This window comes from Priapulus caudatus, unplaced genomic scaffold (assembly GCF_000485595.1).
Source record: "Priapulus caudatus unplaced genomic scaffold, Priapulus_caudatus-5.0.1 Scaffold451, whole genome shotgun sequence".
In the NCBI taxonomy this organism is placed as follows: Eukaryota; Metazoa; Priapulida; class Priapulimorpha; order Priapulimorphida; family Priapulidae; genus Priapulus; species Priapulus caudatus.
In genome coordinates this window covers 203,805-216,320 of record NW_014577512.1, presented here as the reverse complement: position 1 = coordinate 216,320, position 12,516 = coordinate 203,805, and the positions used below count along the sequence as shown (strand labels likewise).

Here is a 12,516-nt window from a genome sequence, read left to right as displayed (position 1 = left end):
AAGTAATTTATCTGAGCATCACAGTGATGCGAATACCAGAGCTGTCACTAACAGTAACACTGCTGTGTATACTTGTTTTTATCATAGACTCCTCTGATTGGAATATTGGTTATACAATGGAGATATAAAATTTATGAATAGACATCGACAGATATCAAAAAGTGAAAAAGTGAAGTTAAAATTTCATTATCAATTTCTTTGCTGATTATGTACAAGACATATCCCTTGAAAAACGAGATGCAAGATCACACTAAACTCCCCAGAAAAATATTGACATCACCAACATAAATAGAGATCACATAGGATCCTTCCTCCCGAAGTCACCAACCACCATTATACCACATTAGCATTCATACAGGAACAATTAATGCAGACGACTAACAACGTATCAGGTTTCATGACTGAAAAGTGCCAATAATTACACATGATTTCTTACGATAATTTTGCTCGCAATGATTAAACAGGCTTGAGGTCATGCACACAAACACTGACGAACAGTTTTGAGAGGTATGCAAACATTTTCTAGTGAATGTGTGGTGGCATACAGCAACATTTACGAACATTTCCACGAAATGCAGAAACTAATAATCTGACTAATCACACTGACCCAATAATACCAAACACGTCACAATTATATACTCGCGCCCATAATAACATTACGAAGGATTTGGGGGATAAACACCTGTGCAGCAACCCTTAATAAATAACAGGGCTATATGGCAAAATATTCTGATCATAGTCCCAAATAGTATAAATTTACAACATTATAAGGAATTATTATGTAATGCCTTGTTGCTCCTCAACCTGCATGACCCTCAGAACTGGGAAATGAGAAATGATTGATTGCCTTCTTCATGAGCAAATGTGGTAATTAAAATTATACAGCAGAACTGGCTTCATGCCATGCTGAGTAGCTATAATTATATACTTTTCTTAGAACATTTTTTCATTTATATATAGGTTTTTAAATCTTGTTATGGTCGAGAAACTGTGGCTTGGCTATTGCATGTCTTCTAGCCAAACTTAATGATTCCACGCAGTGTTGTAGGGGAATGACTCTAAATGGCAATACGATTTTTCCTAAAGTGAACACCGGTAACCTGACAGTAATGATTGACAACTCATGGCAGGACCGTCATGATGGCTGATACGGTAGCAGTTCTTCTGTTACAAGTCAGTGTGCACGTGCACCGGCTTCTGTTTAGATGCAGTGGACTTCTCATCTAAAATGGCTGAAAAAATATATAAAAACATGCAGTGACACTTACTATTCCTACAACAAAAACTGGAAATAACACAAAGTGGCTTGTATTGTATTGTATATACACAAAGTCATTTTATATTGTTTTTCTTTCAATAAAAACAACCGCATATTTTTAGTTAATGAACGAACAATTATTACATGTAATTTTGTCTAACATACCATTGACTTTACTACTAGAACCTTGCTCCTCATGGAATTTCTCTAACAAGGTTGCAATTTCGTTGTCATATTCTGTCCACTCTGGAACGATTCTCTTGGCACTGTCCAGTTTAGGCTCTTTGGTCTTTGGGTTATTACACTGTATGCAGGCACGATAATGATAAAGTGTAAGGGACGAGTTGAACTCAAATAGATACACGAATCTGTAGGTAAACGTCTATATAACCTTACTAAAGCTTACCAAATCTATAGTTTTTGCATATTTCTTTGAAGAGTCATCGCACCACGTTTCACACCACAGCCACTCCTGCGGAAGCGACTTAATTGCCACCTGATGAATCATGTTGTTAGGCAAATCCTTGAATATTAAGAACAAAGAAATACTGATTTATTAGTAATTCAAAGTAAAATTGAGAAAAATTATAAAGTCTATATTCATTGTGAAAGTTGAATACGAATGAATCTTGTCAGGCCATATAACAGAAAATAATTGAACCCACAAAATCCACAGAAAGTGCCCACTTCTACACCGATTTATAAATATAGGCTTGTCATAATCAAAGTGCATATTTTTCACTATAGGCTCTGATACCACAAATATGAACACTGAAAAAGGCACTGTAAAAATGCCTTTCATGATACAAAACTGAATACTAATAAATATAATTATGACATAATACAGCACATATTTACTAATGCAGAGTAACAATTAGTAGAAGCTAACCCCCCCCCCCCCGGAGTCCAACTCAGACAACATTACCTGATCCAAGTTTGACAAACTGTTGGGATCTTGACTTAGCCCTTGATACTGGCCCCTAAGCCGATCACCAGCTGCTATCTTGCGGAACCTTTTGAGATCTATCACATATAATGCACTGGAAATGATAAAAGGTGCCGTTTATGTCACGCATTACAGGAACCACACCCAAATCTCACACTTTGCAATTATACCATCTATACATAGATATATTATTACATAATGCATGACATACCTGATGTGATACCTGCGGTGCCCTAAATGACTAGCCCAATACCCAGACTTCCAAAACCTAAAACAAAGATAAAACAGACACTGACACTTAGAAGCTTGAAGACTTGTCAGAAGCATGCAACGGGCAATCTATGTCACTGCATAGTGATGCCTACATATTACCAAGAACATATCTATACAATCCTGCCCAGAGTGGCACCTATCGTAGCAATTTTCAAAATTTATTTAATGGCACCGTGGCAAGGACTCACCCCACGGTGCACTCAAACGTTCACTGTAGAGATTATGTATTACTAAATTATGTGTGGGATATATGTCATTAGACACATGAATAAAAAATACCTAAACCCATCCATGTCTCTGCGACTATCACAGAATGGTGTGTAACCATATGGAGCCCCACCAAGGTCCAGGTCAGCTAGGTCCTGAAGATCAGCACGGACAATCTGGTCCGCATCAACGAAAATTATCTTCTTTACGTTTAGTGGGAATAAGACATCGAGAAACAAAATCTTGTACCTGTTAAAGAACATAATTTTGCACCTGTTAACGAACCAAATATTACACCTGTTAACGAAAGAAATTTGCAACTGTTTACTGAACAGAGTTTTGCACGTGGTAACGAAAATAATTCTATAACGACTGCACAGAAGTGCGATGATAATTGAGCGTGAAGGCTTATGCATTTTATCAGTAACAAGTAGCACAGCAGAGAGTTCACTGTAAGCAAGTAATATAAGTTCCCTAACAACATACATAAGATTTAAAATGAAATAAAGAAACAAAAATAAATAAATTTTAACAACAAGAAATAAATTATACCCCCAAATCTTCCTCTGTTTTTCGGTCTGCTGGTGTAACCAGCGAGGCCATTTGTATGTCACCAGCTCATATTCAAATCCATACTCATTTGCCATGTAGGAAATGGACTCCTAGAATAGAAGGATATGTATCGGACGGTTACATATCATCACGTGAACATATATATCATTACATCAACATAATATGCTCAAAAAGACTGTTTATAGTCATTATTTAGAAAGTTATCTATGCTTCAGTAACACTGGCTATTAGTAAAACTATTATCCTTATAACCTTGAAGGAAAAACTGTCACTTTTAATGTAATATTAAAACAATAAGTTCAGTGCAAACGGATATTCAGGAATATCAGCCTTCTAGTACATATACCTTAAACTGGGGAGACAGGTAATTTTTTAGGAACCAGAATTTCACATTACTGTTGGTATGCTTCATGACACTAAGTACCATCAACCTGCAAAAAAAGGTAAATTCTAAGCATAACATTTACTGTCTCTAAACACAACACAAAATATATCAATGAACTTCAATAACAAGTGCCGCGGAGCAACAGCGCTCATCTCACGTCTACTGCGGTGACTCTGTGGTGGAGTGGTGGGATTCTAGTAAACCCTGTTAGTCCCAAATGTGTTCACATACGCGCCGAAACAGTGGAAGGCACAGGGATGGTATCAGGAACCTTCTCGAAGGAATGTTCATTGGGATAGTTATGAAAGTTGCCACGAGATGGCGCGTACGTTTAAGTGTCTAAGATTAAAGATGGAAGCTCCCATCGTACGTAGTAGCAACAACTATTTGCAAGACAAAATAGGTAAGCACTCGTCCATTTACCTACGCAAGCCTACAGGCTGAAATAGAGAGCTGCCACCTGTAACTAATTAACACAGGCAAAAACTACACAGTACTATCACCACCACATGCACTGGCATAAGTTACATGTAACACACTTGCAGTACAGAATGCCATAGAAATTATACGATTTAAGGAGCATAAACCTTCTTCAACCAAATTTAGCTTTTGAAATTTCACTGTGACATTGTAGCCTCATACGTCCAGGCATGTATAGATTCTACTAGCAAACCCGGCAGTCAAATTCTTTCTAACAGTAAACAAATCCATGTTTAACCTTCCTCTTGAGGGTTTCCTCAATCACTCCGTCAGACCATGTCCTCAGAAAATGTCTAAAATCAGCACCTGTGTCCCCATTGGACCTTTTTTTGAACTCGTGACCTCCCATTTCGGACACAGTGATGCTTTTCGCTACCATTGATGCTATACACCGACTATCACGAGCCTAGCTAGGTCGAGCCGTTTAGATTTGTGCCGCAATTCTGCATTTCCTCCCTATACCTTAAGTTAAGGAGGGAATGTTCCCTTCTTTTACACCTCTTGACCTTTGACCCCCAGCTTCGACATCCTAACTCGTTTTCGGATTACCCCCCCCCCACGTCCCGACTTTCGAATCCGTACGTCGAGCCGTTTAGATTTGTGCCCAACTGTTGACGGACGCACGGACGCACGCTCATGCGATTCTACAAGCTGCATCTGGCTATGTCAGATGTGCTAAAAATATTGATTCATGCTCAAATGGCACTGTCAGATGATGAGCATATAATTATACCTTAGAAATCTTTCGTATAGATGTCCAGATGCAATAGAAAATATGTTTAACGTCTGATCCTTCTCTTCCTCTTTTTTCTTCTCGCCACTAAGGGTGCTGCAACCAACGGAAAGTGATTACATTTTCAGTATTGTTTGAGTCTAACCGGAATCAATGCTTAAATTAAAACTGCACCATGTCATATTTGTTAGATATATATGTGTTAAGTGGAGACCGGGACCATCTGTCCGTGATACAGATCCACATACTGCACTATGCCACGTAGATTCTATGCATTTATTATTCAATACCACAAAGCTGTAAAATTAGTGATGATACTTGTTAAAAATTACGTGATGCTGTAATCTGTACTAAAATCATGAAATGATATGGTTAGCACACATGTATATATGCACAACAAAGTCAGGTGGGCACAACACAGGACAAAGACTTACTTTGATATAGAGCTCCAAATACTCGCTGAATCATCATCGCCTTCTTCCTTGAGCAAATCTTCATTCTCCTTGCCGGCTTGCTTCTGTACTCTCACCTTGATGATCTTGCTTTTGAAGCTGTCCATCAGTGTGATAACATCACTTGAATTGCGCGGGGAGTCCGTACCATAATGACTGAGAATTAAAAATAAAGCAAGAATTAAACGTTAAATTAAAATAAGCAAAGCGGCATCTATCATGTATGGCAGAGATGTACACCAGGCAACTGAATTTTAGCTATAATTGCATGTCTTTACGTGTTCAGATGTGTGAAATTGGTTTTACAGTGTAGCCATGTTATAACGCGATAGTTGGGGTCCATAAAATGTCATCGAAAAAAAGCAGGGTCTCTCTAAATCGGGGTTATATATACATATACGTGGTTATATAAGAGCAAAAAAAGGGGTCCAACGACTCATCGCATTATATCCGAATTCGCGTTAAATTAGGGCACGTAAAATCAGGGTTCCACTGTACTATTGCTGCAGCATTAGCATGCAGTCAGATTTGTGGACAGCCTGCATGAAGAGTGGTTTTTAGTTTTGGATTTGGCAATTAATTTGTTACGCTACAAACAGATCCCGACAGGTCATTCTTTGAAGATATGTATGTACATGATGTATGTATGTATATATATATATATATAATATAAATAATATGTTGCTAGTCATCTACTCAACAGGCATAAACCTCTTCTCAGACTTACTCTGATATAGTGTATATGTCAGACGACCTGCCATCTCTCAACCGTAGCATCCATGCCCCTGGCTTTGCTTTGAGCTGGAAGTACCCGAGGTTTGCCATGACGATGGTGTCAAACAAAACAGGGTTTGCCTTGGTGCCTAGTGTGAACTGCAGCCCTCTGGGAGGTTGGCTTGTTGTCTTGTCGTAACAGTGACCTTTCACAGAAAATTTATATTCGGGAATTAATTTCACAACCAAATCTTTCAGATGCAGTTCCACACATTATATACATATAAATTGACATCTCATCTATCTACCCATTCACCCATTCCATCCATCCATATTTCTTTCTCTTATTCTCTTTCTCTTTATCACACACACATACGCTCTCTCCCACTCCCTTTCTCTTGTTACCTCGCTCCCTCCTTCGCTCACTAGCTCTCTCTCTCTCTCTCTTGCTATCTCTCCCTCTCTCGCTCTCTTTCTCTCTCTCTCTCTCTCTCTCTCTCTCTCTCTCTCTCTCTCTCTTTCTCTCTCTCTTGCTATCTCTCCCTCTGTCTCTTGCTCTGTCTTGAGACTCTCATACTAACGCTCACCTTCCAGCAGCAAGCACTCTAGCTCGTACTCGCCGACAATGCCAGCTCTGTGTGCGTGCGTGTAACACACACATACTAACGCTCACCTTCTAGCAGCAAGTACTCGAGCTCGTACTCGCCCGTGACGCCCGCCTCCGTGTCCTCGAGTCGTATGTTGTCGAGGTCGTGCCTCGCGCGCACCGACGCGACGAGCCAGCTCTCCGGCACCTTCATGTTGAGCGTCAGCAGCACATTGTGCGGCAGCTCGGTGAATCGCGCGAGCGGCCCGCGTGCGCGCTCACCGCTCGCCGTGAACCCTGGCTCGGCGTCGAGCACGTAGCGGAAGAAGCTGCGCACGGGCATCTCGGAGAGCATCGCGCGGCAGTTCATGAGCACGTGGACGTTGGCGTTGAGCGCCGACTGCAGCACGAGGAGCAGGTGCGAGAGCGGCTGCGCGGCGCGCGATGCCGGATCCACGATCGCGACGACGTCAAACGCCGGCGCCCCCGCGTCAGCGGCGGCGATCTCCAGCGTGCTATGTTCGGACCCCGTGTGCCGCACCGTCTGCCGCGTGCGCGTCTGCTCCTTCTGCAGGCAGATGGCGCTGATCTTCATGATGAGGTCGCTGCCGATTTCGTCGCCATTTTCCTCGACACTCTTCATGTACTTGACCTGTTTTAAGAAGTGCATTGTGGGTAGTGACGTGAACACATCTGTATCTTGCAGTATAGTTGTATCGTAAATATAGTTATAGTTGTTTTAGTTATAGAATATATGTCCTAGTCCAAAGTAAAGATATGTTCATGGTGACAGTGTGGTGAATTGCTGTATTTACACAAATCTGTATATAATGGTCGTTCCACGAAAACCCTATAAGTGTTCTTTCAAGAAAGGACAGGAATCTTGTTCTTGAGTGGTGTCCTCTAACACAGATTTGACTGTACAAACATACTGTTATAGACAGCAGCACATGATATAGGTCAAATATTATTTCCTAGCAGCATATAATTGTATTGAATGTTACTTTTACAGTTCGGCTAAAATTGTAGATTTCAGAAATAATGCCGCAACGTATTCGAGAGTGGAATCAAGCTGATGTAAGCAACCGATGCCTCCTCGTCCACCTTTCACCATACAAACATGAGTGCGTGTCCTGGCCATGCATTCAAAACTCACCTTACTTCTTATCTTCGAAGCAGATGCTTTATACGTGTGCGTTTCTAGCAGCGCAAAGTCGCCCTCTAAGAATTTCTCACCGACGCTCAGCGGTCCAACAACCTTGCCGTTCACAATCACACCGATGTCACCAGGTGTGAAACCAAGCACCTGCGTACTGAACGTCTGGTGGATGTTTATGAAATCATCGCTCATGCTTTCTAGATAGCTTTGGAACATGGCCGTGTCCATGCCCTTAAACAAAAGTTGTAGAGCATAAAATTAAATGTATATCTTAAAAACGCGAATAAAATGTACTGACATGCAAATGCAGCGGTTCATGTCAAAACAGAAACCTCAACATGTCATCATTAGTGAAACATTTAGCAATCTTTAGTGGGAATGCATATAATTAGCAATCGACACTTGATAGTGGAGTCCTGGGCTGCCTCTACCGAATGCACCTCCCTTCCACTACCATGTGTATATTCAACTAGAATGTATCTCTCATGTTAACAATCCGTAGGTAAACAACAATCCATTCATGTTGATAGCAAATGAATCGACACAAAATAATAGAAATGATCCATGTGTGCTGGGTGAAAATTGATTAGAAGGCTTTGGCACTTACCCCTACTTCCAACTCTGATGGTGCCATCTTTCCAGTGATGACCTGTGCAGCATTCTCTTCCTTTAAGAGTTTGTTGATAAACAGCTTACAGTGTTGATGACTAAGTGTGGCCAGAGCTGCCTCAATTGATCGCACGAGCATGCTCGGTGCTTTACCCTTCTTCTTGGGATTGTGCACCACACCCAACCTGATGTCATTTGATGTCCTCTGAGAGAGGAGAACGTGTGTTAATCACATAGTGACATTCGTTTAGGTGAGCTTCGCAACATGTGTCGAAGCAGATGCTAGCTAGCGTTTTGAGAATCGTCATTATCGTCATGAATGCAATTTTAATAAAAGCAGTGCCAGAGATTATATCAGGAAATTAATGTAATATCTAGATAACCTAATCTATTCAAATTAGCTTACAAATAAAGCAGTTGCACACAAAAATCCTTGCAAGCTACAAATATGCTTGTTTAAATTACCATATTGTCATACTTAAATTGTAACCATCAGCTATCTATACGCACTGAAACGTGAAATTTTGACAATTATTTCCTAGACAATGTACCATATGTTTGATTGCAGCTGCAAGCAGTTCTCTGCCCTTGGCTCTTTCTAAATCACCAACCACCCAGATAGTAACAGAGCGGAGAAATGGGTCTCCCTTCCTAGTCATGTAGTTCTGTATCTCAGACATTGTGACTGTCATATCCCTTGTAGATAAGCTAGAGAATGCTATTGCATCAGTCCTCGCTGCCTCATCTGCAAATAAAACATTTCCAACTTCTTTATGGCAATACTCACTGCATGATTGGCACATAAATTAGGTAAGCCATCAGCACGCTTGAGGTAAAATTAAATATAATAACGAATCTGGAATCTTGCATCAACTATTTATGCGGAATGACAGCTCACCTGCGGAACCACTGAAGTCAAGGTATTTTCCTTCTGTTTTCAGAATATATTTGTTGATTCTCGGTAATACATGATCACGAGTCATGAGAAACTCCACCACATTGTCACTGTCCACAAGTTCCCCCTGGTGGCAGAATGACGTCAACAATGATAAGTCAAAATAAGAATGTAAACTTTAGACCCAAAGTGTTATAAGAAATGCAAATACATGCACTGTCCTAGATAATTATATAATCAATATAGATCACAGACTTACCGTTACAGCTGCTAGTTAACTATCCACTATGAAAATCAATATTATCAAACAATTAGTTAGTTTAATATGACCACATAGAAACTTGATATACATAACATGAGCGGTGAATATAAAAAAAATTTGTTTACATTTCATACAATTTAGGTAAGAAATATATATTATTTTTCTACTAAACAGACATTTGCAACAGTACCTACAGAATACTTTCTCTAAGTGTGGCAGCCCAATAAAAGACAAATAGTATAACATTGTTTACATCAGTATAACATATATGTGTTGCCAAACACGATATTTTGCTGTGACATTTGAACTTATACGGTGACCTGTGGCGGATTAAAAACTACTTATACTTGCCATATAAATGGCCCTTTGAATCTCTGGTGTTGCTGCCATCATCTTTGCTAGCATTGCATCTTCGAACGAGTCTTTATCCATAGAGTTTTCATCGATGACAAGACCATTCATGAGTGCCTGTGGTGTGTGTGCCAGTCCGGTGCCTTCCAGAAACTTCATACCAAACTGTCATCCCAAAAAATACATCCACCTGCCTATTCTTCATAGATTATGCTCACTTTTACCATCGATACTTGGATTTCATACTATAATTAAATTAGTGTTTTACAAAAAATCATATCCATTTGTATGCTTAAAATGTTTATAAACCTTTAACATACTACAAATATGGAGTACTGTATTTTTTATTAGTGCACACCGATATTGTATTTGAAATATTTGCTAACCTCTCTATTGTAATCATATTCCGAATCATCACCAAAGATAGGATCCATATCCTCCAGGTTATACTTGGTAAGGAGTAACTTGACGATATCCTTTACTTCAATGTTACTACCAGCATCAGTGCTCGCATGAAGCTGTAAAAAGGTACAACAATATTTATTGATTCTATTTCAACGTTAACAGAGAATTGACGAAATTTACCACAAAAAAACTGTATGTTAGTTTTACTACTTTGTTTGTAATTGTACATATATACATAATCATTTAATATATATTAAATATTTATATGCTTTAATATTTAAAGGGATACATTGCTCTAGGTTCTTTGGATATTTGCAGTTAAAATTGGTTAAAATTATGCTACATAAAATGTTTTATGGTTCAATATTCATTAAAAATATTAAGAAAAAACGTTTTAAAACTGACAGCTATACCGTTAATTGCTTAATTACAACGATGGTGGCGCCACTGGGAGCACATTCACTTAAAAAGTTGCGCAAACCAACGTTTCGGCTGCAGGCTACATGCAGACCGAGGGTGTTTCTTATTCATTAATTTAAGAGCAGAAGGATTGCAATATCTTATAAACGACACTTAGTTTCAGTTATAATATCGACGAATGACACATATCGACGACATATAGGTATGATTGTAGAGTTGTTGACTAGTTAGACAAAACAAACGTAATAGGACGTTGTCATCTCTCCCATAGGAGTAACAACTGTTTTGGGGCTAGCCTTACACATTCACATACCAAAATTTAACAAAATCGAATGAATTTGGATGGCCATTTTCATTTTTGCCAAAAAGTGGGCATGGCTCGAAAGTAGGTCGACTGCATGGCATGCTCCAAAACAGGAAGTTCAAATCTCTCCCATAGGAGTAACAACTGTATTCAATTTGAAACATGTGGGTCAAACGGTTCTTGAGTTATCGTTGACCGTAGGCAGACACTGAAATGCATAGTGAAATTGCCAAAATCGACCTAATTTGCATAATTAAAAAAAAAATAAAAACCTGTGTGATATGTTTTGGGGCCAGTCCTCATTCATTCACATACCAGAAATGAGCAAAACCCATTGAACCTGAACTGACTTGTGGCCATTTCCATTTTTGCCAAAAAGTGGACGTGGCTTGAATGTAGTAGGTCAACTGGCGTGCTCCAAAAAAGGGTGTTCAAACCTCTCCCATAGGAGTAACAACTATATGCAATTTGAAACATATGAGTCAAACGGTTCTTGAGTTATCGTTGACCGTAGCCAAATGTTGACAGACGGACGTACGACGAACGACACCCCATGACAATAGCTCATCTTGACGATGTCAAGGTGAGCTAATTAAAAATGAAGATTTCGAAATGAAACGTTGTTTTATGACAAATTCCCATTTGATCATGCATTATCCCATGCATGATTATAGAAATGTGTAGGTATATGCTGTTATTTATGCACTTACTACCATAGTATACTATAGGGGAATAAAATTGTAGGGGAAAGTATCCCTTTAAAGAGAGCATGACGCAAACATCATTGAAGGAACATATATTATGGAAAAATATATAATAAATATTAATAACTATTAACATGACAGGCTGTTGAAAACAGGGTGTACAAACCTCATTGAGGAAGGTAAGGCCTTCATGTACATTCTTGTTTTTACTGATCCAATTAAAAGCCTCCAGAGCGGCAACTCCGGCATTATTTCGGCCTTTCACTGTAGGATCTGTGTTCACTACAAGCACCAGACCTATCCTTGTAGGAGCCTTGTGAACATAGAATGTCTCAGCAAGCAACATCAAGTCTTTACTTCTTGCCTCAGATGGGTCCAACAGAAACACCTGAAAATAAGGGAATAATTTCATTTTGGTACCTATCACAACGTTTGCAGTGTCTTACAGTTCTACATCCTGATGGTATAAAGGCATTCACATATAACGTAATGTACACAACTATAGTTTTTCAACTTTCACTATTGCATTACATATACTTATATTTAATCACAAGATTTTGATTATTATTATTATTTTCACAATGCTCATCAATATGTATGAAGAAGAGGAGGAGGAAGAAGAATAGCAGTGCAGAGAAAGAGGAGGAGAAAGAAGAAGAAGGAAGAAGAAGAAAAAGAAGAAGAAGAAAGTAGAAGAAGAACAAGAAAAATGAAAGTGTCAATGACACTGTAGCTCACCACAAAAAATGACACAAATGAGTGAGTAAGAAGAAGTCAGTTTTAATTGAGCAACCATCGAC

General features: G+C 39.2%; 1 protein-coding gene across 1 annotated transcript in view; it reads right to left on the bottom strand.

Annotated features, from left to right (window-relative positions):
- Positions 1 to 170: 170 nt before the first annotated feature.
- The window catches only part of LOC106810549 (UDP-glucose:glycoprotein glucosyltransferase 1-like), a gene marked incomplete in the record, with an annotated part of 25,996 nt that continues 13,650 nt past the window's right edge, over positions 171 to 12,516 (bottom strand). The window contains 19 exon segments of the mRNA XM_014813927.1: positions 171 to 1,232; positions 1,424 to 1,562; positions 1,665 to 1,781; positions 2,184 to 2,298; positions 2,416 to 2,472; positions 2,757 to 2,933; positions 3,237 to 3,346; positions 3,604 to 3,688; positions 4,856 to 4,951; positions 5,290 to 5,463; positions 6,035 to 6,227; positions 6,695 to 7,259; positions 7,764 to 7,997; positions 8,374 to 8,580; positions 8,927 to 9,120; positions 9,274 to 9,397; positions 9,884 to 10,048; positions 10,270 to 10,401; positions 11,883 to 12,104. Coding sequence (XP_014669413.1) covers positions 1,168 to 1,232; positions 1,424 to 1,562; positions 1,665 to 1,781; positions 2,184 to 2,298; positions 2,416 to 2,472; positions 2,757 to 2,933; positions 3,237 to 3,346; positions 3,604 to 3,688; positions 4,856 to 4,951; positions 5,290 to 5,463; positions 6,035 to 6,227; positions 6,695 to 7,259; positions 7,764 to 7,997; positions 8,374 to 8,580; positions 8,927 to 9,120; positions 9,274 to 9,397; positions 9,884 to 10,048; positions 10,270 to 10,401; positions 11,883 to 12,104 — 3,171 coding nt within the window.